Below are 27,868 nucleotides of genomic sequence, written 5' to 3'. Positions count from 1 at the left end.
AATAATAAATATAGAATGAAAATCCCGCCAAAAGGCCGCCTTTTGTGCTTTTTTATTTTATTTTTTTATTATTGTAACCTTTATGTATATTTTGTTTCTTGCACAATAAAGTGTTAAATAAATGAATATGGTCCATTGAAAAGTTACATTTGGGGTCGCATTTTTTAGAGGACGCAATTTTATTTTTTTGATGTGTAGGGGGGGTCAATGTGAAGCTATCACCAAGTTTGTGGGGTCGCCACCCTTGTCCCACGGCCGCCATCTTGAAAATAGCGGTTGAAATGGTTTTTACGATATATCTCTTTAACTATTTATCTGATAATAAAACAATGTTAACATTATTCGTTGCAAATTAAATTCTCTACAACTTAGGTTCAGTAACTTTTTGTCGTAGAACAATAAGCAAAAAAGTTATAAGCGAAAATGTTCAGAAATTAGAGATGTTTATATTTTTCAATAAAACTTTTTTTTATAAGTTTACGAAGAAATTATATCAGACTATTTTTGTAGATTGTTTTTCGTAGAACAACTTTTATTTAAAACATTTTTTCATTAAGTAAATAGCTAAGGTTTTACAGCCATCCGAAGTGAGTACTATTTTAAGTACTCTTTACTATACAGAATACGATATATTATGTGTGTACTAATAATAATTTGTCACCAGTAATTATTTTATTTTTGTTATAATAATATTTTTAATAATTAATTTTACAATATTATTAATAATTAATTATTGAATCTTTTCCCCACAACCCAGGAGGTAGAGTCTGGAAGTGCGTTTTTTTTACGTCGAAAAGCAGGGCTGAAATGTTCTGCAGTGTGCTTCCATTGTTGTGGAGTCTGGGAAAAGAGCCAATAGCCAATTTATTATGTATAGTTACTACTGAAAAATAGTACTCACTTCTGAGCGCTGTAAAACCTTAGCTTTTGACGTAATGAAAAAATGTTGCATATAAAAGTTGTTCCTCGAAAAACAATCTACAAAAATAGTCTTATATCATTTCTTCGTAAAATGATAAAAAAAAGTTTTATTGAAAAATATAAATAGCTCTAATTTCTGAACATTTTCGCTTATAACTTTTTTATTTATAGTTCTACGACAAAAAGTTACTGAATCAAAGTTGTAGAGAATTTAATTTGCAACAAATAATGTTAAAGTTGTTTTATTATCAGATAAATAGTTTAAGAGATATATCGTTAAAACCATTTCAACCGCTATTTTCAAGATGGCGGCCATGGGGCAAGGGTGGCGATCCCACAAACTTGGTTTTAGCTTCACACTGACCCCCCCTACACATCAAAAAAATAAAATTGCGTCCTCTAAAAAACTCAAGGTCAGGCCTAAAAAATGTAACATTTCAATGGATCAATAAATAAATTCAAACTTTTGACAGATTACTGAGTTTATGTTTACCAAACAGTACCTATACCACTACGATGTTTACTGTTGGACAGACGAAACACAAGTGAAGTGCCGGCCGGGCCCGACTGTGCGATTTTATTATCACAGTGCGCGCGGTACCATACAATTTCATATGCTGCATTTCATTTTTGCGACAATCGCGTCGCGAGCAGTCGCAGCAAAATGTGACAAATCACAATTTTAAAATCGCTGTGATTATTTAATCGCATGTGCGCGCATTGTCATAGTAACTCATACGTTGTATTTCTGCGATAAAATAATCACGCTGCAGAAAGTCGTGGTGCGCGCTAGCTCTAACATGAAAATAATTTTACAGTTTACCTTACATATTACTGGCATCATTGGTTTTATAAAGTTAAACATATACTGATTTAACTGAAATTGATCAGAAATTTAGGTTAAATTAATTGTTATTAAAATATATAAAAATTAGAAGCTAAAATGTTTTGTAACATACCTAAGCTAATTTTTTATAAAGTAAATATTTATTAATACCAACTTCATAGTGAGTATAAAATAAGAGTGACTGCATAGTTATAACCTAATAACAAATTCAGATAATTGAATTTAAAATAATTTGATTTATAGACTTATAGGTATAATATTTTTAAACTCCTTTACCCGCGGCTTTCTTCGCGTTCGAATTATAAAGCTAAACTATTCTCGATCCATCGAAAAAACATTAAAATCGACTCCTACGCTTTACTACAGACGTAGAATAGGAAAATAGGAATATTTTGTTGATACAAGTGATAACTGCGTTAAAAACAACCGACTTCAAACTTGCATTTGCAACATTTACAAATATACATACAAAAATGCTCATAAAATAAAAACTACTGGGCCTATCCGTATAAAATTTTTATGGGACCAATTCGACACCATCCCGCATCGAACAAAAAAAGAATCACGTAAATCGGTTCAGAAACCTCGGAGTAATCGGTGTACATACATAAAAAAAAAAAAAAAAACCATCGCCACATATCGGTCGAATTGATAACCTCCTCCTTTTTTTGAAGTCGGTTAAAAATAAATTGAAGGTGATTGAAGTCCTCCACTCTCCAGAACTATTCTATTCAAATTTAAATTTACCGCGATCTTTCCTTTCGTTCAGAAATGAGAATTATCATGAACGTAAACTTTTTTGAGAAATTTGAACTTCTTAATGTAGTATTAATATTTTCGTTCAATTCATTTATTAACTCCAACATATAATAATTAGGTGATTTCAAATTATGTAAAAAATATCAAATACATAATGCAAATAAGTCATAAGTCCTATGGCAAGTTTATATTTTTGACAGTCCCACTAGGTTTGACATTGACAAATGACAATTGACAAGCTTTATTCGGCATTTTGCTGTTGTCGTGACTTTCAAAATTTGAGTTTCAATTGAATAAAAATTGTTTAAAACTAGTAAGTAATGCATATTTAGTTATAATAAGAATTGCATTTCTGCACTTTATAGTAGATTAACAACGTATTGTGCGTAATAGTTGAGTTCTAACCTTATAATAGATTTCTAACTGATCTCTTGTTTTGTGTTTTAGTAAAAGATGGCCACATCCGTAGTCGACACTTACACAGACCCCAGCTTGAGCTGGATGAACGCTCCTCACAGCACCGGTACATCTATCATGGCTTGCGAGTTCGACGGAGGAGTGATTATCGGCGCTGACTCCCGTACTACGACTGGTGCCTACATTGCCAACAGAGTCACCGATAAATTAACCAAGATCACAGACCACATCTACTGTTGTCGCTCAGGATCAGCTGCTGATACACAAGCTATTGCTGACATTGTTACTTATCACTTGAGTGAGTATTGAACAAAGAATTGTTAAGTCATTTTGTAGATAACTTTTGTTTTAAAGTGAGGGCTAATCAACCTAGAATATATTCAGTAACAAAGCAGTAAAGTTTATACCATACCTACTAATTAGATATGAACTGGAAGTTGTTTGTCACACATAATAAACTAGCTCTGCTCCACGGTTTTCCCGCAGTGCTCCGCTCCTTGTTCTTAGCGAGATGATATATAGCCTATAGCCTTCCTCGATAAATGGGCTATCTAACACCAAAATAATTTTTCAAATCGGACCAGTAGTTCCCGAGATGAGCACATTCAAACAAACAAACACTCTTCAGCTTTAAAATATTAGTATAATCAGTTAGAAGTACCACTGTAGAGCCTGGAAAGACTTCATCTAAGAACTTAACCTTTCAGATTTCCACAAAATGGAACTGGGCGAGATGCCCCTGGTGCAGACTGCCGCTGCTATATTCAAAGAGCTTTGCTACAACTACAGAGATTCATTAGTCGCTGGTATCCTTGTAGCTGGCTGGGATAAGAAGAAGGGAGGTAAGATAATGTTTTTATCATTATTGACATAAAACTACCATTCAATGCACAAAGAATAACTAACCTTACATACTTATATAAATAATATTACAATTATAAAAGTGTCAAGTTAAATACACATAAATATTTGTATGCCATTTCGTGCGGACGTAATTCTCATAATATAGTAAAACTTTTGTAACCATAATTCGGGCAAATAAATTTTTCATTTTCATTTTAACTATGCAACAAAAGCCTATATAACTAGAATAAATTGCTGTTATGAATAGGATATGATTCTATATACTGTAATCACTTGCATCATCGGTTGCTTTTGTGAACTAACCACACATAAAGACTGACACTGAGAAGCGACTTTGTTTTATACCAACAAATTATGATAACATTATAATATTTTAACATAAACTTTTACATTAACTTTCTCATCATTCTAAATATCCCAATTTCTATAATCCCAGGTCAAATCTATTCCGTCCCCATCGGAGGCATGGTCCAAAGACAAGCTGTGTCCATCGGCGGGTCTGGCTCCACCTACGTCTATGGTTACGTCGACGCGAACTTCAAGCCGAACATGAGCAAGGAGGAAGCCGTGAAGTTCGTCACAAACACGCTAACACTCGCTATGTTACGTGATGGCTCGTCTGGAGGTGTCGTGCGTTTGGGAGTCATTACGGAGGCTGGTGTCGAGCGATCTGTCATTCTTGGCGACCAGCTGCCTAAGTTCTATGAGGGTTGATTGAATAAATAATTTTTAATACATTGGTGTGTTTGATTTATAAGTGTTTGAAATCATTTTCCTATATCACATTGGATTTGACTCTGGTGTATATGTCGCAGTCATCTGATTGAATCTGCTATTTGATTGAATGACTAGAATATTAAATTTATTGAATGACGATATTGAATAACGACTCAAGCTGTTGTTTAATGTCTTGACTGAATGTCATTACCATAGTCGTTGGTTTCTATAACGGGGTGGGTTAGGTCATGGTCATTGTTTTTTTAGCTTCACCAAAATAAGAGAAACAATTGTTATGGATATGTCGTGGCCATATCGTAGATTTGCTCATTTCATGATATGATCGATCATTTCACGAAATGGTCGCATTTCATGAAATGGCCAACATAGTTTGATCAGATCGTTAAATCGTCAACGTTTCACGATTTGGCCATCCACATTTGGCCAGATCGTATTAAATATAAAGAGTTCATAAAATATTAAAATTCAGCATATTCTAAAAACTTGTTTAATGTCAATTAAGTTAGTGCCGCGGCAGCGGCCGGCGAATGCTAGAAGCGAATCGTTTTTGTAATAAAAAACAGTTAGGTTAGGTTAGACTTTGATAAACAACGCACGAGCCGAGCGAGCGTGCCGCGGCAGCGGCCGGCGAGTGCCAGAAGCGGATAGCTTTTAAAAAAACAAACAATTTTTAAAAAATAATATATATCCTAAAAGAAAAATGCGTCTTAAATTATTTTATTTAAGACGCATTTTTTCTTCAATACATAATATAAGATATCCACATTTTCCATAGTAGGTACTCGAACCGTCGTAAATTCTTTGCTATGACTTTCTTCATATTGTTATTAAACGAATTATGAAGTTTTTAACTGCGAACAATTAAATTTTCGCCAGCGGCCGCCATCTTATCACATAAACACAGAGCTTGCAGCGCCTCTACCAATGATTAATTAAATTTTACGATATGATCAAATAATTTTGATAATTTCATGAAAAAACCGCGCGTTTAGTTGGCCATATCGTGAAACGATTTCTTATCATTGATCTGCTCAAGCCACATCATGATGTGGCCAAACTAAATTGGCCATTTCACGAAATGCGACCATTTCGTGAAATGGCCAGTCATATCATGAAATGAGCAAATTTACGATATGGCCACGACAGATATATGAAAAAGTAACAGCTGATATTTATTTAGTTTAGGGTTTGGGGGGGGGGGGGAATATACATTTAATGAAACAACAGAATTAGTTTCTCATACTATTTTTTAAAGCTTTGCTTAGTATATAATATTATAATGAAGTTCATACACTTAATACGTTATAATAACAATATATGAGCGGGAAATTAAAACGATAGTGCATTTTAAATAGCCGTTCCTTTTGGTTTGTACTTAAAAATCACTATGGAAATGGATACAAAAAATGAGTGAAATTTGGTATTATTAATTTCACACCATAGGCAAATCATGAACAATGTCCTTTTTGTGTAATACATAGTACCTAGTGAATACATTACAACTAACTTTAATGAATAACATTATCTTTGTTGCTAAACATGTTTACCAATCATAAAATATCAGAGAAAACCAGTTTAAAATTTTGAATTTTAAAACCAGTCAAAATTTTTGCTCCAGTAGCGACATTTGAATAAAGTTACCAGCAACATTATTGATCAACTGCTGCTGAACAAATTTTTAATTAATACGAGACTCAACTGCAGCTAAAATCTAAATACTATTTATGCAGTAAAAAGACTGCTGTGTGTACTAAAATCGTATACCGCGATCTATATTAAAGCTTAACTAATAACAACTTCTTTAAGAAGCATCTGAGCAAATAAAGTTAATAGACACTGAACAAAAAGCTCCAGGGCAATAAATAGTAGTCCTGACACTTGTATTACGTAGAAACAGTAAATAGAATACAAACAGTAAAGTAAACTTTTTCGATAAAACAATAGTTATAATAGCGGCAAATAACCCAAGAGCAGAGAGAAATGTGGAGGGGATGCTATAAAAGTGAAGTCCCGTGTCCCCGTAATGGGGTAAGGGGCAGATGCATTATTCATACATCTGTTTCACTGATCGATTTTCTTTAGGGACAAGTAGGTGATCAGCCTTCTGTGTCCTGCCAGACCGAGACATTTTTTTTTTCTTCGTCTCCACCGGGAATCGAACCCAGGACCCCTCGGTTCTACGCTCAAGCGCCAACCACTGTACCAAGGAGGCGGTCCAGCCAAGGAGGGGATGCTATGCGCATGATTTATTATTGGCTAAATAGCCTAATTTTAATTCTCATTTCATCGATGCGCATGCGTGTGAGCACAGACTAGATAATATATAATATACTACGGCGTGGTGTGTGTGGTGTGAGTAAGCCGTTTCCAACGATTTCTATGTAGTTTCCGTACTGTTCGTAATCTTTTTACTGTGGTATACATACAATTCATATCGAGGTAGTGCTATGCTGCACTAACAGAAAGTTACAACACATGCTTTCAGTGTAACTTTCTGTTAAAGCTGTGAAATATATGACAAGAAGCATGGCATATTGTATTTCTAAGTAACGACTCCCAATTCCTCCATAGTGTCGAGGTCTCGCATGAGCATCTGTATAGTTTGTTTGGTGCGCGGGAAATAGTCCGCCGTTTCGTCGTCCTCGAATGACGGGTCTTGGGATTCCAGCTCTGTGAAGATAAGGTCAAAATTATATTCATGCTTTTGAAAATTATTCATATTTTTCAATCAAATATTTTTCTTTCTTTTCTTTTTCTTTCAAAAGCAGACATTATAAGAACACTTTAATTTAAACAAGTATTAACTAACCAAAAATACAACAACAACAACAGTACAGTTATAGGAACAGTTTTAATGTAAAATACATCTCAACTAGAACCAAATAATCTGGACCACAATTATTATCCAGTGATTGTATCATATTGTCATCTAAATAACAAAATATTCTGGAAATTTGCTAGAATTTTTTGATTATATAAGTTACTAGCAAACCGGGTGAACTCCGTTTCGCCACCTTTTCTTTGCTATAAACCTCACGGAGCCCGAGACCTTTCCAACGAATTCAAAACCGTGGAAATCGGTTCGTGCGTTCTGTCTATCAACTACTATCACAACAACACTATCAACAAATTCCTGAAAAAAAAAAAAACAATCACATGACGTCACTCACCGGCCACCTGCGCCTCGATCGAGTCGAGTCTCGCGTCGATGAGCGCCTGGCAGCGCTGCACGTGGCGCAGCAGCCGCTCGCGGCACGCGCCGTTCTCGATCGCCGCCTCCGGCTGCGGCACTGTTACGCGCGGCTCTTGTTCTGAGATATATTTTTTTTTATCAATAATTTTTTTATAATCAATATATTTGTACATATTTAAACTCTACTTTATTAAAAAAATATAGTGAGTACAACGAATGAGATCATTTCAAAGAAACGTTCCAAAACGAAGGGAATGAAATTAGTTTTTTTTTTTGAAGTGAAACTTCTTTAGGCGTGTTGAGAGTAAAGTAAAGTTGAGAGTTACAAGGTCGCGTCATGACAATAGTGTCACGTCTTGGAGTAAGGCAACGATTTTTGTTTACTCAGCACACACACTCTTTTTTATATTTACAAATAACAAAAAAAATTTAATTTAATTTTGTCTTTCTTTTGATTTCATTGAAGTCATTTTTAAACAGGTTTATAAATATTTATTGTTCAATTCATTTAACAAAACTCACCCTGCATAGTCCTCGCCATCCGTTCCAAATCCGATGTAGTAATCGGAAAGTCCAACGGCACAATCCCAGAGAAACTTCCAGATAAACTCAACTGCGACGCATCCCTCGGAGTTAACCGTCCGTCATCATCCAAAGCATCCACTTGACTCTTAACCGGCATGTTCTCTTTGCCAATGTTATTTATTATAATGTTCAGATCTGAATAGTCAGAGTTGAGACGTTCTTGCGTGAGGTTGATTTCCGTGTTCTCCCAGTCTTTTGCCCATAGGTATAGTTTGGGGTGATCCTTTTTGCTGCAAAATATGAGATAATATTTAATATACGGAATTCTGATTTTCAAAAAAATATAATATTGTTGATTTAAATATTTAAGTTAAACTAAAAAATTTGATATACATTATTCTCGAAAGTAGTATACTATGTTCAAAAGAAATTTTTAAACCTATCATATTTTGTGCATTTTCTTTTATTGTTGTTTTAATAATCAGCGTATGCAAAACTATAAGTTCCATTGAGCATAAAAGGCCATCCACACGTCTGCCGAACAACGTGACAAACAACGAACACATAGGGACGGCGCTATACAGAGAAGCGAGAAGGAAATAAGTACATCTCTTTTCTTCGTATAGTACTGTCCCTATGTGTTCGTTGTTTGCCACGTTGTTCGGCAGACGTGTGGATGGCCTATAATATTATACCACATACGGATCAATCTGTACATTTCTTTGATATATAATGAAAATAATTACCCATATTTTTATCATCAGATCTAAATCTTATCATTTAACTTAAATCTAGTAATCTACAAAACACTTACGTAGCAACATAATACTTGACTCTCATAGCATGCAGAGCGTCTTGAATCCTCAGCAAGTTACCAGACAGTTCGTGTGACCGTCTTAAGAATTCGCAGGGCTTCGCCCCCGGCAGTAGGCCTTCGTACAATCTATCCTGATCGTGAAGGAATCGTTTTGATCGACGACCGCGTTTCGGATTCAAGCAAATGCTGCATGTGTATTTTTCGGGCACCTTAAAATCATAGAGATATATATGGTTATAATAAAAAGACTTATGCTAAGATTTGAGAAGCTGTCGTCATTATTTAGAAAGTCGCTTAAAATCGTAATAATCGTTAAAGCAATATTTGAATAAATAATTGAAATAAAAGCGTCGAAGGAGCTTTTCTATAGTAACTATGATATTCATTGAAATATTATAGGAAGCATTTAAAAATAAGTACCCAATAATAAAAAAGTGAAACATGAATATTACTTGATTCTATTGTGACCAAATTTTACTTATCCTAATTTTTTGCATTTAACGTTGTCTCAAAAGTATTAATTTACATTCATTAAAACAAAACACTATTTTTTTTTTTCATTTTTTTTATTCATGAATTAAAATTAACCCATTGACATATTTGAATATTCCAAATTTGTAACTGTCTTTGTTGTATCTGACCTCTGACCACCATTTCTAGTTTCAATAGTTTTCATATAAGAAGAGGTTAAAAAAATTGTATAATATATATAATATCTGCTATTCAGAATAGTAAATTTTGGCAAAAAAAATATACTAAAATTGTGTCTGTACCCAAATTTAATATTATACATTGTCATAGTTAAAATTTGTCCACAAAAACGAGTCTCTGTTATATTTTTCATTTGTTTTGTTACCAGACTGTATGATAATATGCAAAATGTATGTTCCATCGCAATGTGTGCTTGATATTATAATCAACACGGGATACTTTATTTTTCAAATCAATTCAAATAGACATATGTATTTGATTTGACTTCTAATTAAACTATCCTCTAAAGTTGCTATCCGCGAAAATCACAGAATAACTAGTTTTCACTTAAAGTTATTTTACGTTAATTTAGAACTAAAATAAATATTATAAACATCAAACAATGAAACTATGACTCTCGATCGAAAGACTAGCGCGTTTATTGAATGACTAAATTTAATTGAATGACTAAAGTATACAGTCTAATATGGCATAGATAAAATTGGACCTAGAATTAAATTTACCTAGAAAAAAAGTATTAAAAGAACAGCTATGGAGTTCCTTGCCGGTTCTTCTCCATAGATACTGCTTTCCGAATCAGTAGTAAATGCTAAAACTGTTATGAAGATTCAAAAGTGCTTCTAGAAGAAGTATTTAATTGAATTAATAATGTTTTGAGTTTGTATAAAATCGCGGGCAATCGCGGCTTTGTCGTAAAGCTAAGCTAAAGTAATACATGACATCTCACCTCCGACTCCTTATGTATATTATGGCACATGGCGTGTTGCCAACACAGGCAGAGCTCGCACTGCACCATCAGCCCGTCCTCCTCGCGGAACCCGCAGTGGCAGTTGATAATCTCTTCGCGTTTCATGTGCTCAATCTTTATGCGTTCGCCGGCTGGAATTTTGTTCGTTAATGTTATTTTTTTTGGGTGTGCAATGTTTTGATGTTTAGTGGATTTGCGTTTTATATTGTTGTTGTTTGTTTCGTTATGTTTATTGTATGGAATGTTTTTTTTTTGTAAATGCATATTCATAATGTTACAAAAAGTATCATCATCTCTCAACTAGCATTTCGAGAGAAAGTCGCCGCTGATGACTGCTGCCGCGCCGCAAGGCAAGGAGCGGCTAACGCGACGTTGCCGCGCCGTCCGACAAACGCATGAGGAGCGGCTGTCGCGACGTTGCCGCGCCGCGCGACAAACGCATTTTTTATTGTTTTAATCCAACGCAAGATTCAACTTGATATCGTCAATTGACGAAGGCATGACTTGCATATTTAAATTTCCAAACTTAAGCAAGTATACACCCGTTTAATCAACACCATAAACCTTATCTTTTCTATAATATAATATGTAAAACAATACTCACTCTCCGTGTACATATACATATCGCTTTCCTTGTGATCCTCATTCGACTCGGAAGACGCAGCTGGGTTTGGAGTCGGTATTTTTTCCATAGTTTTCGAGTCTGGCGTACACGAACCGGGGAAACTCGACCGAGTATCATAGTCAGAATTCATTGTTAGCCACTCGTCCTCCTCACTGGCTGCCATTTTGGGAAACAGCTTCTGTTTCTTCTCAGTCTTCTTAAAGAATTCACAGGGTTTCGTCACTGTATGAGTGGATATCGCCATTTCAAAGTCCATACATTCGTCTACTTCTATTTGTTGAGGAATATCATAGGTTTCTTCTTCGTCTATATCTGGCTCTGGCTCTGGTTCAGGGTCTGGTCTTCGCACTGGTAGTAATACTTTGGGTCTCTTCACTGGTTTGGGTATCAACGCCTGTCGTAATTTGGGCGAATCTTCCTGTTTAGGAATAACCTCAGGAGGCAGGGGAGTTATATTGACTCGTAACTCTGGTGGAGGTTCTTTAACTTCTAGTTTTTCTTCCCGTTTCGTAGGCCGTGGAACCTTCACTTTTATAACTTTACTTTCGCTCTTTGGTTTTATGTCCGCTATAGTTGGCCGTGTTCTAGCGTACGCCAAGTCCAATACTTTCGGCGTCGCGCCCAACATTTTCTTCAAATCTCTATGATAGTGTTTAATGTGCATTTTTATGAGGGTGTTATTTCTGAAATTCTTCAAACAGCCTTCAGCGGGACATCGAAGGAGGTTGTCAATTACTTGAACTTTAAGAGAACCGACATATACTGAAAGCAGAAATAAAATAATATAATAATTGATTGAGGAAACAAAAATTGTATATTATAGACTAAAAAACTATAAACATACCATAACCATCTTCAATAGTGGGAAATTGGGTTTCGTTAAGAATAGATTCATCCTCTAACTGTGGAATTTCTTCTTCTTTGACTTGGAACTAAAAATAGAGAATATTTACTAAAATTCCTAAATATGTAGAGTAAAAAAATATGGAACAAGCATAGAGTTTAAATTTATTGCTATTATCATTGCAGTATTTCGATTATTATCACATACACAAAAATACTTTTCATTAAAATTTTCTTAAAAAATTGAATACTCACAGCTTTAGGCTTTCTAATCTTCAATTTTTTCTTCACGTCCTTTTTAAGACTAAGTTTTTTCTTCTTCACCACCGGCGATGGAGTTATTTGAGCATTCCCAGTAGACGAGACCCAGCCCATTCTACGAGATAGCTTCAAGTGGACTCCAAAGTCTAGGAGACCTCTTTCAAATTGTTTCAAAGACGAGAGCTCATTTTGATCTAGGTATTGCCGCATTTCGTGCTTCGTATGGAAACGCTTATTGTCTGGGCTGGAGATTTAATATAAAATCAACATAAATTGAAATATACACATGATTCAAACAAACACAACATCAACATGTGTGAACTGCAACAGGATTCACCTATTTCTGTCTACATTCACAAATTTACATAGAACCAATAAAAATTATCTAAAGCAACATACACGAAAAACGTAAACTTTAGACAAACAAAATTAGAATATACCTTATCAAGACAACATCCCACTTGCCAGCAGATTGTCCTAAACTCCTGCGCACCATCATTTTCTTCCAACCTTGTGGTAGTCTCTTGTCTTCAACCTTCAAAAGAATCATTTACACAATAGAAATAGAAATTAATCGTCCATAAAAGAAGTCGAATGTATGTTATATGTGCAAGATGGATACAAATATTCAGCACTACAAGCATAGAAAAAAATTCAGGATAAATCCATATTAATTTTTAGTTTTTTATCCTTGACAATTATAACGCATATTAATTTTTACTTATCAATCATTAAAAATTATTACAAATAATTGAAAATTTCTAGACTACAAATTTTGGTACCCAAATACTGAATTTTCACATTAAACAAGTTACCATAACAGATCTCCTCGGCAGAGCAGGTTTATTGTTAGCATCAAGTTTGGGCTCGGCATCAGATTCCAGTACTGTACCGACCGGCTCCCCGTCCACCCACTTGCAGCACCACTCGCCAGGGAGCAGGAAACTTTCCGGCATCTCCTTCTGGACAAATGTCATGGTTACGGAAAAATGTCTTTTTCTTCGTTAAAAGACGTAAGATCAGATATAAGATCGACATATAACTTCTGGACAAATGTGATGGTTACGGAAAAATGTCTTCGTTAACTCATTGAGCCCCGAACGGCCCGATCGGTCCACGACAATAGATTTTCTATTGTGTCTGTGATTCCGGGGCCTGAGTTATTAAAAGACGTATAAGATCGACATATAATGAGATAATGTGGATTTGCACGAAATAAATGAGACATCAATTGCATTCTCAATCAAATTCTTCAAGTTTGGCGAAAATATCATAGAAAATTTTTCGTTTAAAAACCATTTTGTAAGTCAATTTTGTTATTGAAATTTCTACGAAAGTTTCATACAACACGAATAATTTGCATCTTAATAAATATAGACGTAACAAAAATTTACGCAAAACTATCTTTTACAGCTATTTATGGACAAATCTGTACTGTGTACACAAACCAAACAAAACAAATTAACCACCACAATCCTAAATTCTACATGTACCTACACTAAATTACATAAATCTACACTACCAACCGTACTCACCACAGAATTCCGATTCTGCTCCGATAGTTCCTCAGTCTTCTGCAACATGGCCTTCCGCATTTCTTCAACTTGCCGCTTCATTTCTTCCAATTCATTCTTTACCTTCTCAACTTGCTTCTTAACCTTTTTCTCTTGTAACAACCTTAGCTTTTTAGTCTTCTTCACTTTCGATAAAACTTTCTTCGGTTTTGTTTCCATTTTCACGTCTTCAGTACTAATCGCCGCGCTCGATGTACCAACCGTGTCGATTTGTATCGGCTCCTCAGGCTCCAACTTTACAGTAAAATCTACGCCATTATCCGCTACACTTGTTTCTACATTTACCGGTTCTAATTCCGCTACATTTATATCTACTTCTGTGTTTATCGGATCTACTTTAATAACTTCGGGCTCGATCTCGGGCTTAGGAGAGTCAACCTTTTCAATGTTACTCAAACCTCCCTCGAGTTTACTGATTACCTCCTTCATTTTATCAATCACTTCTTCGTGTTTACTTTCGTCCGGTTTCTCGAACTTTTCCAATTTTTCCTCCTCTTTCGACACCTAATTAAAAATATTGATTGTTTACAAAAACAATAATATAGTTTATACTACAATCCAATTCCTCAACCAATATAAATATGAAGAGTATAATATATAATACACATTCAATAATATAACACTATCGAAACTATATAAAAAATTAACTTAATATTACGTAATAATAACTTACCGGATCTGTGGAGCTATTAAATTCGGAAGCATCAGACATATCTGACATAGTATTAATGTTCACGTCAGTAGTTTCATTTTTATCCAATAAATCTTCCAAGGTAATTTTATCACTGCCATCTTCAACATTTGAAGGTTCAGGTGATTCACTCTTAATATCAATATTAACTTCATTTTCTTCTGTTTCAACAGTGCCGATAATTGACGCCACAGCATCTATAAATAAATTCACAACAAAAGTTAAAATTATACTTAAAAACTTTTTATAAAATACATTAAGACATTAACTAAATCTTAAAATTTATCAGTACTTATAGTGACATCTCCACTAGTCCATAAGTTTTATATTAAACAAAATAGTTTATCATCAAAATATTTCTATAATATAAATAAAGACCATAAATATTATTTACCTGGTACTTCCTGTTTAATGTCCACATCCAACTTTTTAATTTTCTTCCACTTCTTCTTAATGACTCTAGGTTTCTTCTCTGTCGGTTGCGGCTTTTCCTTCGGCGTGCTAATTTTCCGTTTCTTCTGTCCAATATTGAATATCTCCTTTATATTTAACTTGCGTTTCATTTCACGGCGTTCGCTTTTCGAACCCAAGTAATCTCGGGTGGGATCAAATAAATGTGTGTGGTATAATGGGGCATTCAATATGGGACTAGATGAAGTTGCCGTCGGTCCTATACCTAGTACAGGAGATGATGAAGATGTTGTCGTGTCACCTAATGATTGTTCGGAAAATTGTTTCGGCTGTGTCTCTTTTAATTTGTTGATTCGAGCTGAATGTAACTTCAAGTGGAATCCATCGTCGAAAACTACTTCATATAGACCTAAAAATCACATTATTTCATACACAAACTCAAACTCAAACATTTATTTATTCAATTAGACTTCTTCTAGAAGCACTTTTGAAACGTCATTAAGTACATATTTTTAACATTTACCACATTTACCAAAATAAAGTCCAGTGTATATAATACATTTGACTTTTTTTTAAACTTTAGTCATTGTCTTGTTCGTTGCCGATTGGCAAACCTTAGAGCGTATACGCACTATGCGGGTAGCCGCATTGCGGGTAGCCGTCCGGCTGACCGCAAGCACAATTATGTACGTAATATTCATTTCTATGCGCACTGTGCGGTCTGCGGTAGCCGCATCGCAGTGCGCATAGAAATGAATATTACGTACATAATTGTGCTTGCGGTCAGCCGGACGGCTACCCGCAATGCGGCTACCCGCATAGTGCGTATACGCTCTTAAATTTAGTTGCGTTTTCTATGGAACACTACTGCTTAAAAGTTTTAATTATTTCATAAAACCGAACACAAACTTACCATCCCCTAAATCATCAGAGATGGTTGCCAGAAACCGTCGATTATCCCGCCATCGCGCTAAGCACCTTTCGCCGATAGCGTACGTCTGTTGTTTTTTCTTCGATACATTTTCCTCTTTGTCCTGACTGGGATCTGGAGTACTAACTGGTGGTGGAGTCATTTGTATTTCAGGTACTTCTACTTTCACCGGTTTTGGTACGTACGGTCGCAATCTCGAACTAGTCACACTTATCCATTCATCATGCCTAAAAGTTATAATATATTTATAACGATTTCGATTTTTCGTAATGAAAAGTTTGACACATAAAAACCAACTCGTTTTTTAAAAAATGACAATGTCACATTAACATTTTTTTTATTAGAGTTCCAAAAAGGTTTAAGTAATTTTAGGTTTAAGTAAATAAATAAATAATTTATGTGACCTAAGCAACCCAGGCTGGTAACAAAGATTCCATATCACTACATAGTATAAAACAAAGTCGCTTTCTCTGTCCCTATGTCCCTTTGTACGCTTAAATCTTTGAAACTACGCAACGGATTTTGATGCGGTTTTTTTTTAATAGATAGAGTGATTCAAGAGGAAGGTTTATATGTATAACTAGCGGTCCGCCCCGGCTTCGCCCGTGGTACATATTTACGTTTTCTCTACATAAAAACCATCCTCGTACTTCAAGGAATATAATAAAAAAAGAATTATCGAAATCGGTTCAGCAGTTCTCGAGTTATGCGCTTACCAACACATTTTGCGATTCATTTTTATATATGTATATATAATAACATCCATTAAATAGTGGAGAAGTACTGTTTTTTTCGAGGTTTCCAATGTGATGTCGTAAAAAATTACATTTTTTCCGCGTACATTGCAAACGCAGGCTGAACCCTACGAGTTTTATCAAAATAATGTACTAAGTATTATACACATTGAAAAGGTCTACAGAAAAGTCCGCGATGGTATATGTCTATCTCTTATGGATAACCCACAATAACTTTTTTTTGTCATTTACTTTTTACGACAAATAATGGCTAATTTTCGAAGCGATTTTAACCAATACAGCATTAATCGTTAACCAATTAAATATCTTGAATACATTGTTCATTTAATATAGATCTATATGGCCCTTTACACCGTATGATTTAAGTGAATATTTTCGAAGATATTACAGATTTAAAAATTGCGGGACGTAGCGTTTGCGGCGGTACCGCGAACGTCCGGTGCGGGTCGCTATGTTTTTAAATACTACGTTTACAGTTTTTCTGTAGTGTATTTAGTATCAGCATTGCACCCGTGCGAAGCCGGGGCGGGTCGCTAGTTACATATATTATGCATCATTATAATAAAAGAAGAGCGTGTGTGCTCGGCACACGTGTCAGAAGTGATTTCGTTTTAGTATAGGTATTCTTATACAAACTACATGAAATGTATTATCACTACATAATATTATAAAACAAAGTCGCTTTTCTGTCCCTATGTCCCTATGTGTTATATCCCTTTGTATGCTTAAATCTTTAAAACTACGCAACGGATTTTGATGCAGTTTTTTTTAATAGATACTTAGAGTGATTCAAGAGGAAGGTTTTAGTATGTAATTTATTAGGTTTTAGACAAAGCGGGCGAAGCCGCGGGCGTTAAACTAGTTTCTAATATTTTACTTACTTTTTCGTGTCATTTTCATAGTGAACCAATACCTCCATCTCATCATAATCAACCTCAACTATTTCAGCAGGATACCACGCCCCACTGAAGTCTTTGGCTTCTACTTTGGAACCAACAGATAGAGCAACTGCACCTAGAAATATACATATTAATAATCATAGTACAGGAGTAATCAAGTATAAATAAATTAAAAATTATTAATATGAAATTACCTTTGTCAGGGCTAATAAATGTTTTGGATATCACTTTTTTATCTTTTTTCTCATTAACTTTTGAGTCTGATTCACTAATAACCATATTCATTACATTCTTTTCCACTGCTGGTTCTTGTTGTTTATGTATCACATCTAAGGTATTTAATGCCTGTGTATCAAACGGATCGCTACCTTTATTATCTACATTTTTTATTGTCTGTGGTGAGTTTTCCTGTTGTCTTTGTTCTTGTTCAATAAACTTTTTTATATTTTCTAAGTTTTCCACTTCAGATTCTTTACTACTGTTTGAAGTATTTACTTTGTCACTATGATTGTTTTCGAAGATGTCTTCAATATCTTTATTTGTTGTATCCTTTATATCCTCCATGATCCAAGCAAATATAGATGGTATGGCGCCTAAAAAAAGAGTATTGTTTTTTTTAAGATTTTATACTTTTTACATTGAAACGCATGCACACAGCAGTAGTAAAATAGTTAAAGATATGTACATTGAGAACAACAGCAATACAATTGACATATAATAAAAAAAAATACACTATGAACTGAAAAGACAACCACAGATCAAGAAGAAGATATCATTAGCACAATGATTAGATAGTAAAGAATTATTTTTTATGAATAGTTTCAACTGTGCAGAATAGAATTTTGCTAAAAAAATCAAGTGTAAAATTTTGCCTTTATACAAAATCAAATTGACTAATTAATTCAATAATTATAACACATAAATGAAAGAGAATTTCAATGCAGTTTATAAATCGAGTTGCTAAGAAACTAAAAATATGCATCTAAAATACACAATTACAACATAAACAAAAAATGTAATGAGCATGAAATACATGCATTTCAATGTTACAAGCTTCTAAATACACAGCTAGGTACTGAGTGTAGTTCACTAATATTATAAGTAGCATCTATAAAGTACCTGACTTTAATACATATTTCGATTCCTGATATACTTGAAAATCACTTCTACAAAAGTGCCTTGAACAAACATATGCAGGATTGTCATTGTTAGTAAGTTTTATGTGTGTTACTTGGACCCAAACACTGCGTAATACTGGGTCTTTAGGAAACTTGTGGTATGTTACGCCGAGGTCTTCGCGTCTCGAAGATGAAGAATAACAATGATCTATAGAACATTTTTTTACAGCCATCCTAATAAGTGAATATGTTTAGTATGTACAAACAAATACTTACGTAAAAACTTAGATTTCTCGGTAAATTTTCATATATAATTTAATTACTAACCTCCAATATGAGTTTTTAACACGTTCCGAATAATCAATGTTTATTCATAATTTCATACCACGCTCATACGTATTAGCGTACCTATGTAATAATATAAGATAATACTGTTAATACAAGATAGGCTCAAAATTAACTAGGAAACACAATAGTCAATAAACATAATAAATATATTCATGCACTTAATAAAACTACGAATATAGTGTGAACAAAATACAAATAAACATTTCGTAATCAATTGAGATGTTTCATCAATGTTTGGTTTTTGCACTTTTGGCTCAGGCCGTATAGACTATAGAAATTAGACAATCACAGAGTAGAAATGTTTAAATTAAAAATTCACAGAGTATGTAATATAATAGAATTTAGATAATTGCCCCTCACAGAACAGTAATGTGTTGCCCCTAGTATTTTATTTTTTATTGACCTCATAATTATGAGGTTGTTGTGATTATAATACCTCATAATTGTTCATTGTAACCTGAATTTAATTAAATTCAGGTTACAATGAACAACTAAAAGATAAAAATTTCATTAAATAAGGATTTAATACTGTCCTGGATATTATTTTGTTTCAATGACACTATGACACTCGATATCATTAGAATTAGAGCGTTTTCACATTATCCGATCCGATATCGGATATCGGAAGCCGATAGCCGATATCCGATATCGGAGGGAAGTAAAATGTATGAAATATGTGCCTGTCTTTCACATTGTCCGGTCCGATATCGGATATCGGAGCCGACACCGATATTCCTAGTGGCTATCGGACGATAATGTTCAGTGTTGCCAACTCAATTTTCGAAAAGGCAGTATACCAACAGCAAAAAAGCACTAGTTTGTGTATTTTCAGTCTTATAGGGCGCTCAATCTTTGAAAAAATTCTTTGCTATTAACCTAAAACCCTTTCTATTAAAAGAAACCTTTTTTTATTAAGACAACACACATTTAAGTATTTATAGGCATTAAAATACGATTTATACGGCAGGTTTTTTTATTTGCCGCATTAAAATATACGGCAATTGGCTGAACTGAAGTAAACAAAAATATATTGCGTTCTTAAATTCAAATATTTATCTTCGAAAACATTAGTGTCTATCATCTTTATTTTATCTCATTCTGCCTCGCTCCTCCTCCTACTCGGATGTTGGTTGTGCTGTTTATTGTATTGTTGTCATTGAGTGCTTTGTTTTTAACCGACTTCAAAAAAAGGAGGAGATTTCACACCGATTTTATTTTTATTTTGAATTTACAACAAAGAATACAAAGTTTGAAAACTCTTAATTCTAAAATAATTGTTTATGAGAATAAAATAATTTATGTATCTTTACTTACAGGAAATTACAACAATCATATTACAAATATATTTGAACGAGTGACAATATTATTTTAGGATATTACAGTGTAATAAGAAAAAGAAAAGAAAATGTGAGCAAAGATTGTATCACTTAATAAATTTATCATAGGTACTACATGAACTTTTATAAATGTATGTAGTGAAAAAATGACTAAATGACTAGGTACGTCTTGCTAAAAATACATTTAATAGATTTTGAAAGGTATTTACTAATATGTATTACTAAAACTGGAATGGAATGGAATGGATTACTAAAACTATTAACTAATACTAGGTTGTAGTAGGTATTGATATAAATTTATTTAATTTATAATGTGTTAACATATAAAGTGTATTATGTTATACAAATGACCGATATCAAAACTATTTAGTAAATAGCACATCTAAATAATATGCAGTAATTTGTGATATCAAATCTTTTTTTACATTTTATTTTTCTTTTTTGAAGTTGTTTTTCTTTATCGTAGTTATTTTTAATGTACATTTACAACTATGATTTATAACATTTGATTTTTTTTTATTATACTTACCTTTTTTATCAACTGGCAATTTAGTTTAGTTTTCTCTAAAAATTTCTGGCAACACTCATGATGATATCGGAACGATTTTATCGGACAATGTGAAAGGGCAAATTGCTCAGAGCAATAAACCTCCTCTGAGGCAAATTGTATCCGATATCAGATATCGGCTATCGGCGTCCGATATCCGATATCGGATCGGATAATGTGAAAACGCTCTTAGAATAAAAATTATTATGGTGCACAATATATAAACAGCACCAATGTCCAATACAGCCTACAGGAACTATACAGTATTACATATATTATTGTAATTTATACCGAAATTCAAATTATAAATTTCTATAAATAATTTGTTTACTTTTATTGACAAATATGTGACACATGTGCGAATTTTTTGTCTATTATTGACATTGACTTTCTGACTTCTGTATTGTTCATTATCCGTATCTTCGTATCATGAATGGAAATTGGAAATTAGAAAGCTAGTACAATCGTGTTTTTGTAACATTTATAATTACTGCATTGTGATGCTAATATAGTAAAGATGGATTTAGCGAAATCTTTATTTAGTTCGCGTGATCACGTCGGGTATGTGGGCCGTGAAGAGCATGAACGTAAAATTAGTGCAGCCTTAGCAGATGACGACCCAGAAGATGTAATCGATGCTATCCGTGGTATGAACGTCGCTGACGAACTATTGCCAGCACCCGGGGGTCCCTTCTCAGCGCTTACAGCTAGCATGGTACCGCAGGATATCATGGCTAAACTCGCACAACCAGAATCAGAAGGTCACGGAGGACTGCCAGACTACAGGTTTGACGAATTTGGCTTTTGTGTAGATGAAGAAGATGGACCAGAACAAAGTTCCAACAAACTACTTGCATCTGCATTTGTGGAGGATGACCAACACCGACTCCAATGGGAATTTTATAGCAAAGAGATTAATTTTTCGGAACAAGAAAGTAAAATGGTAAAAACTGAGAAGCTGCAAAAGATGGTGAAAGATGGAATACCACACTCCCTCAGGCCTCAAGTGTGGATGCATCTGTGTGGTGCTAATAGGAAGAGAGCTACAACTGAAATTACATATCATGAAATTGTGAGGGCATCCAGTGATGACGGTTTGGTAACAAGTAAACAAATAGAAAAAGATCTGGTACAAATATTACCTAACAATGTTTGCTTTTCTCATCCAACTAGCACTGGTGTGCCCCGCTTACGTAGAATATTAAGAGCTCTAGCTTGGCTCTACCCTGATATTGGTTATTGCCAGGGTACAGGAATGATTGCTGCATCCCTTTTACTTCTCATGGAAGAAGAAGAAGCCTTTTGGATTATGTGTACCACTGTGGAAGACCTCTTGCCAGCATCATATTATTCCTCAACATTGATTGGTATACAAGCTGATCAAAAGGTTCTCAGAAGCCTTATATCTTCATATCTTCCTGGGATTGACCAAGTATTGAACGCACATGACATTGAACTCTCTCTCATCACTATGCACTGGTTTTTGACTCTTTATGCAAATGTTGTACATATGAAAATTTTACTTAGAGTTTGGGATCTCTTCTTTCTTGATGGTTCCATAGTTTTATTTAAAGTAACATTGGCTATGTTGAAGATTAAAGAGAATAGATTCACAGAAATATCAAACTCAGCTCAAATATTTAATGCATTGTCTGATATCCCTGGAGAAATAGATGATGTGGAGTTACTGATAAAAACAATTGATGAGGTTTGTGGTGAGACATTAAGCCCTGCACTAATAGAAACACACCGCAGGCGACATTTAGCTTATCTGATGGCAGATCAAGGAGCTTTAGTGGGTAACCCTAGTGTTGTCCCCAATCTTCCAAAACAACAACTCCAAAGACGCCAAATAAAGAGAAATAAATCAGTCATTCAGACTATTCTATTTGGAGATGACAGTAACAATGAGGATGCAGTATCAAAGAATGTAAAGCAAACAGAAATTCTTGTTGACCTTCGAGAGGCAATCTTGCAAGTTGCTAGACACTTCCTTGCACTTGAACCACAATTGGCATCAGAAGTCCAGCTTACTGCTGACTATACTATGCAAAGCCATGCAACAGACAGAGAAAGGTATGTCAATGTTTCACGTAGTAAAAGAAGAAGGGCTAAAGCTTTATTGGATTTTGAGAGAAGAGATGGTGATGAACTGGGTTTCAGGAAGAATGATGTGATAGAAGTCATTAGTTCTAGAGATGAGCACTGTTGGATTGGAGAGTTAAATGGCCTAAGAGGATGGTTTCCTGCAAGATTTGTAAAACTTTTGGATGAGAAAGGAGTAAAGTACAGCCGTGCTGGAGATGACTCAGTGACCGAAAAGGCCGCACATTTGGTAAGAGGTGTCTTAGCTCCAGCTTTCAAAAGAGTTTTATTACATGGAATAAAAAGACCAAGCTTTTTAGATGGTCCATGCCACCCTTGGTTATTTATAGAAGAAGCATCATCGAGAGAAGTTGAAAAAGATTTTAATTCTGTCTATAGCCGCCTAGTTTTATGTAAAACATATAGATTAGATGAAGATGGTAAAGTTTTGACTCCAGAAGAATTACTGTATAGGTGTGTACAAGCAATAAATCTTTCCCATGACAATGCTCATGCACAGATGGATGTGAAATTGCGTACATTAATTTGTATGGGATTAAATGAAGAAGCTTTGCATTTATGGCTTGAAGTTTTGTGCTCATGTGTGGATGTAGTACAGAAATGGTATCACCCATGGTCATTCATTAACTCACCTGGATGGGTGCAGATTAAATGTGAACTTCGAATCTTATCTCAATTTGGTTTCAATTTGAATCCAGAATGGGAATTGCCTTTAAAGAAAGATACACAGAACCAACCTTTAAAAGAAGGGGTGAGAGATATGCTTGTTAAACATCATTTATTTTCATGGGACCTGTAGTTCCACAATATTTTATCCTCATTCTTTAGTGAGGTTTCCATTGATCTCGTATAAATTATTTATTAGTCGTAATTTTTACTAAACATACCTTTTTTGCCTGCTTTAAAATTGTATTTATAAATAAATATCAATGTATTTATTTGTATAGTGTTTCTGTAAATACTAAAAAAATCGAAGAAGATAAAAATAATAATATAATATTTTTGTGTGTTGTAAGTTGTCCTGTGCACTTTCAAGTTTCAGTAATAGTTTTTGATTAAGAAATATATTATATATTAATAATTAATTTTTTTATTTATTCTTGGTTTACCCATTTGTCTGCTATATTTATTATGTATTAAATAATGTACCCATGTAAATATTTTGTTTTTTCGATATTTCTAATAATACAAACAAAAACCAATATGTAAGGTTTTATTTGATAACTTTGGACTACACATCTCAAAAAGGCAATGGAACATTCCACAACATTCATATAGATAGGTAAGTAAGAACTACGTGATAAGAACATTCTCAAATTTTTCTCACAATATTGTTAATTTACTCAAATTATAAAATCTTGTAATCTCTGTGTAGTCTGTGTACTTTCTGAGTATGATCTATTGTGAAATTTGTTATCTTTTTATTTAATGGCAGCACCGAGAAAATTGTCTACGTCAATTTGACATATGATTTGACAATCGAATCAAACTTCTCTTCAAATTTGGAAGTCAAACGTGCTTGTTCTCTTCGAGCTAAGGCCTACAGGCGACTTGCACTTTTATATTGAAAAATGGCATCAAAGGCTGAATTAGCTTGTGTATACTCTTCCCTCATCCTGGTTGACGATGATGTCGCCGTAACTGTAAGTAACAAACTTAAAGTTGATGAAAGCACTACAATATTTTGTGTTTTTAGGTTATCTATACCCAAACACATACCGTTCATCGAAAATCCGTTTTCATCAATTTATCCAAACACTGTTAATATCGTATTAATGTGAAGTTTGAATCTTGAGTGCTCAAAGTAAATGTATGAAATGATATTTCAGTGAAAAGTGTACACGTGACGTTGTATAATGTAAATATTGTTGTCTGGTGTAGGGTGAGAAGATTTCGACCATCTTGAAGGCTGCGGGTGTCGATGTGGAGCCCTACTGGCCGGGTCTTTTCGCTAAGGCCCTAGAAGGCGTAAATGTACGTGATTTGATCACGAACATCGGATCAGGCGTAGGATCTGCGCCGGCCGCCGGAGGCGCGCCCGCTGCCGCCGCCGCGGCGCCCGCTGCTGAAGCCGCCAAGGAAGAAAAGAAGGAAGAAGAACCCGAGGAATCTGATGATGACATGGGCTTCGGTACGTTTCATTCATTATTCTTTTAAAAACATGGTTTTACCATATTAGTAAGACATAAAGATATTAACTTACTTATAATAATAAATTTAGAACTGAACAAGTTGAACAAACTTAATTTATGAACTAGAGGCTGGTTTGAATGTAATAATCTTTTTATTAAAGTAGACTATATAATTGTGTACAACACGGACGAACCTGGGAGGCACAGCGAGTTCAAGATACATAAAACTTTCAGTTCTGTACAACTTGTGTGTTGATTTATAAGCAATTCAAAAGAAACTATTCAATCAGTTGACATTTATTTTAAAGAATCTATTGAACTTTAATTCAATATTCAACACTATTACAATGATGTTTGCATGTATTAGCTTCGGAAATTCATGACCGATAACAACTATACCTGAGTATATAACTTCCACATAATGTTATTTGTATGATTATAACCAAAAACTAATTGTTCTTTCTTTTGTTTCAGGTCTGTTTGACTAAAAAGCTTTATTTTCAAAGCTTTTATTCCATAAAGCTTCACGAAGCTTAGGCATAAGGAAAATAATTTTATAAAATGTAAAAAAATTGAAATATATCTTTTATTTTCTCCATCCATCCACCTTATTCTAGTATTGCAAATTAATTAAGTATATGAGATTGCTTGTTTTTATTGATTTTAAAATATTTTTTTTAGATTCTTAACATTTTCAGTAGTACTGACAAATCATTCAAAAATCAATTTGATTAGGATTTCCAATTGCAGGCATTGGGATGTCATAGCGATTGCTTAGTTTTTCTACGTATAATTTTAACATTTCACTGAAAAAAGGCAATTCTTCGTAATATGTGTTACATACTTAGGTAACTAAAATTTATGAGTGTAAGGGATGTATTGGTATTGCACGCCTCATAAGCGAAGCGTTGAGGTGGGTACTACTGTCACTTCGCGCAAAACATCAGATTTTTCAAACTTAAAATGTCTTTATGTATCATACATTGCACTTGTAAGATAATACATACACACACATATTAAGAAAAAACACTATTTTTAACATTCATGATATTTTTGATGTCATTTTTGTTATCTAAACTAGTTAAAAAACAGTTTAAAAAAGTTCTGTCTTGGACGTCCGTGTGTCTGTATGTGCGGAGGATTTTCTTTTTAACACGATAGCGACCGAAATACTTTACTAATCGAGTCTTTTTTTTTCTCTTACGCTTGAGTATGCTCAGGAATAGAACCCTTTCATTTTTCAGGGTCTGATTCGATGTGGTTTAATTCTTATTAAATAAACAAAAATAATAATTAATAAATAATTATTAAAAAAAAATTATGAGGCGTGCACTTTTGGATTTCCCAAATTATTTATGCTTATCATTCAATCATGCCATAAAGAGTGAATGCATTTTAATGAATTTGGCTATCTAGTAAAGACTTAAAGATAGCAGAAATTAAAGTGATTATGCTTTGCTTTCCTCTGTTTTTGGGAGTTGATGAATGCACATACATAGGCTTGGCAAATAATTCCAATTCAATATGATTACATATTATTACATCTGACTAATCCTACATAATGTGAGACCTACCACTCCTTTCAATTTTTACCTTTTTTTAAACAGCCTATATTGTCTAGCTGTCAGAGTATACTCAAATTGTATCATTGAAATAAATAAAACAAATTATTTTATCTATAGTATATTTTTAACTAGTTAGGTACATCTATGATATTATATTCTAATTAGCCCCACATGGCTCTCTGGACACCAGATAATTTGTTGTAGTCAGCAAGGTGTCTCCACACAATACGACTCAATCTCCATTCTTTTACAACTCCACGGGGCCTGAAATAAAACAAAAATTAATTTAGTGTATAGGTAGCTTGGTAAGATCTTTTCTTACAGGCTTTCTCATTGTTTTCTTTTTATGTTTAATAGATTTTTATTCAGTTAATAAGGGCGTTTGTTGCAATGGGGCTGCCATGAACAAATGTTTAAAAACTCATTTATAAAAACTATTTATTTATTTAAATAAATCATTTAAAATAAAATAAATAAAAACTTGAACTTACCTTGAGGTAACAGCACATCTGTTGTTGATCCTTAGAGGAGTAGCATTCAACTCGAACTTATTTATTTCTTTATCTGCTATTTCCCTAACTTCCACTGGTAGAATGGTATTCTTTCTCAAAGCATTAATTCTTGTCCGTTCTAAAAAGTGTTCGGCACATAAACGGCGTCGTTTAACATCACGGATCATCCAACGATTTGCCCATTTATTTCTAAGTTGTTGAAACTGAAATAATTTTATGTTTATTTAAAAACAGGAGACTGAAATGTAGGTTATCTATATTTATTTTTAGTGTATACTTACTCCAAAGCCAGGAATATCCTGTGTTTTCCAAATGTATTTACCAAAATTTGCAACACTACCAAAATTCATATTTTGTACTGGGTGCCCTAATTTCTATAATATTTAAAAAAGTAATCCAATTTTCTTTCGGCCAAGGGTACCAATTTTTTGACTTTGACAATTGGAATTGAGAACTACACAGATAACTACTAAAAGAACTAATTAGTTAATGCTAATCACAGAGTATATATATATATATATATATATATATGATCGTATTTTATCTAAATAATAATTAATTAATTAATTAGTTGTTAAAAGTATAAGATAAATTTTGTGATTTAAATCACAAAATTTATCTTGGAAACTTATTTTTGATATTAAATTCATTTGACGTTAGCTCTCTTTGAGCC

The 27,868-nt window shown here is 33.9% G+C and overlaps 5 protein-coding genes across 9 annotated transcripts; 3 read left to right on the top strand and 2 right to left on the bottom strand.

Moving 5' to 3' along the window:
* Positions 1–2,730: 2,730 nt before the first annotated feature.
* Prosbeta1 (proteasome beta1 subunit) lies at positions 2,731–4,545 on the top strand. The gene is made up of 4 exons (XM_090118337.1): positions 2,731–2,840; positions 2,975–3,242; positions 3,652–3,786; positions 4,245–4,545. The coding sequence occupies exons 2-4, from the start codon at positions 2,981–2,983 to the stop codon at positions 4,520–4,522; spliced, it is 675 nt and encodes a 224-aa protein (XP_089974463.1). The 5' UTR covers positions 2,731–2,840; positions 2,975–2,980; the 3' UTR covers positions 4,523–4,545.
* Positions 4,546–6,775: 2,230 nt separating this feature from the next.
* On the bottom strand, positions 6,776–19,237 carry MBD-R2 (PHD finger protein MBD-R2). 5 transcript variants are annotated; one of them, XM_090120047.1, is made up of 17 exons: positions 18,921–19,237; positions 17,725–18,123; positions 17,513–17,645; positions 15,859–16,103; positions 14,929–15,354; positions 14,517–14,731; positions 13,805–14,347; positions 13,085–13,231; positions 12,710–12,804; positions 12,264–12,513; positions 12,010–12,097; positions 11,145–11,927; positions 10,520–10,671; positions 9,079–9,290; positions 8,262–8,554; positions 7,717–7,857; positions 6,776–7,216 (listed from the first exon to the last, which is right to left on the bottom strand). In XM_090120047.1, exons 2-17 carry the CDS (start codon positions 18,092–18,094, stop codon positions 7,089–7,091), a joined length of 4,221 nt encoding a protein of 1,406 aa, XP_089976173.1. In that variant the 5' UTR covers positions 18,095–18,123; positions 18,921–19,237; the 3' UTR covers positions 6,776–7,088. The 5 variants fall into 5 exon arrangements, with proteins under 5 accessions (XP_089976173.1, XP_089976172.1, XP_089976169.1 ...); XM_090120046.1 differs by having other exon boundaries at positions 18,976–19,237; XM_090120043.1 differs by lacking the exon at positions 18,921–19,237 and adding an exon at positions 18,650–18,889.
* Positions 19,238–21,275: 2,038 nt separating this feature from the next.
* Positions 21,276–24,037, top strand: LOC149909913 (small G protein signaling modulator 3 homolog). Its single transcript, XM_090120042.1, has one exon. It carries the CDS (start codon positions 21,398–21,400, stop codon positions 23,783–23,785), a length of 2,388 nt encoding a protein of 795 aa, XP_089976168.1. The 5' UTR covers positions 21,276–21,397; the 3' UTR covers positions 23,786–24,037.
* Positions 24,038–24,468: 431 nt separating this feature from the next.
* RpLP1 (Ribosomal protein LP1) lies at positions 24,469–25,696 on the top strand. The gene is made up of 3 exons (XM_090118326.1): positions 24,469–24,629; positions 24,868–25,117; positions 25,593–25,696. The coding sequence occupies exons 1-3, from the start codon at positions 24,558–24,560 to the stop codon at positions 25,604–25,606; spliced, it is 336 nt and encodes a 111-aa protein (XP_089974452.1). The 5' UTR covers positions 24,469–24,557; the 3' UTR covers positions 25,607–25,696.
* A 1,089-nt stretch (positions 25,697–26,785) lies between these two features.
* Positions 26,786–27,640, bottom strand: mRpS14 (mitochondrial ribosomal protein S14). The gene is made up of 3 exons (XM_090118317.1): positions 27,477–27,640; positions 27,175–27,398; positions 26,786–26,947 (listed from the first exon to the last, which is right to left on the bottom strand). The coding sequence occupies exons 1-3, from the start codon at positions 27,543–27,545 to the stop codon at positions 26,845–26,847; spliced, it is 396 nt and encodes a 131-aa protein (XP_089974443.1). The 5' UTR covers positions 27,546–27,640; the 3' UTR covers positions 26,786–26,844.
* Between the last annotated feature and the right edge of the window lie 228 nt (positions 27,641–27,868).

This window comes from Colias eurytheme, chromosome 3, assembly GCF_061535395.1.
Source record: "Colias eurytheme isolate Ceu_HAF_F1 chromosome 3, ilColEury1 Martin Lab GWU primary, whole genome shotgun sequence".
Classification (NCBI taxonomy): Eukaryota; Metazoa; Arthropoda; class Insecta; order Lepidoptera; family Pieridae; genus Colias; species Colias eurytheme.
This window is presented reverse-complemented; position numbering and strand designations above follow the sequence as displayed.

What these genes read in the sequence shown, in the direction of transcription:
- Prosbeta1 (XM_090118337.1), top strand. Translation starts at nt 2,981, where the DNA reads ATGGCCACATCCGTAGTCGACACTTACACAGACCCCAGCTTGAGCTGG. An exon ending in CATTGTTACTTATCACTTGA is followed by an intron (nt 3,243 to 3,651) that starts GTGAGTATTGAA and finishes TTAACCTTTCAG; the next exon opens with ATTTCCACAAAATGGAACTG. An exon ending in CTGGGATAAGAAGAAGGGAG is followed by an intron (nt 3,787 to 4,244) that starts GTAAGATAATGT and finishes CTATAATCCCAG; the next exon opens with GTCAAATCTATTCCGTCCCC.
- MBD-R2 (XM_090120043.1), bottom strand. Translation starts at nt 18,881, where the DNA reads ATGGCTGTAAAAAAATGTTCTATAGATCATTGTTATTCTTCATCTTCG. An exon ending in TTAATAGCTCCACAGATCCG is followed by an intron (nt 14,348 to 14,516) that starts GTAAGTTATTAT and finishes ATTTTTAATTAG; the next exon opens with GTGTCGAAAGAGGAGGAAAA. An exon ending in TGCCGAGGAGATCTGTTATG is followed by an intron (nt 12,805 to 13,084) that starts GTAACTTGTTTA and finishes ATTCTTTTGAAG; the next exon opens with GTTGAAGACAAGAGACTACC.
- LOC149909913 (XM_090120042.1), top strand. Translation starts at nt 21,398, where the DNA reads ATGGATTTAGCGAAATCTTTATTTAGTTCGCGTGATCACGTCGGGTAT.
- RpLP1 (XM_090118326.1), top strand. Translation starts at nt 24,558, where the DNA reads ATGGCATCAAAGGCTGAATTAGCTTGTGTATACTCTTCCCTCATCCTG. An exon ending in ACGATGATGTCGCCGTAACT is followed by an intron (nt 24,630 to 24,867) that starts GTAAGTAACAAA and finishes TGTCTGGTGTAG; the next exon opens with GGTGAGAAGATTTCGACCAT.
- mRpS14 (XM_090118317.1), bottom strand. Translation starts at nt 27,545, where the DNA reads ATGAATTTTGGTAGTGTTGCAAATTTTGGTAAATACATTTGGAAAACA. An exon ending in AGGATATTCCTGGCTTTGGA is followed by an intron (nt 27,399 to 27,476) that starts GTAAGTATACAC and finishes AAATTATTTCAG; the next exon opens with TTTCAACAACTTAGAAATAA. An exon ending in AGATGTGCTGTTACCTCAAG is followed by an intron (nt 26,948 to 27,174) that starts GTAAGTTCAAGT and finishes GTTTTATTTCAG; the next exon opens with GCCCCGTGGAGTTGTAAAAG.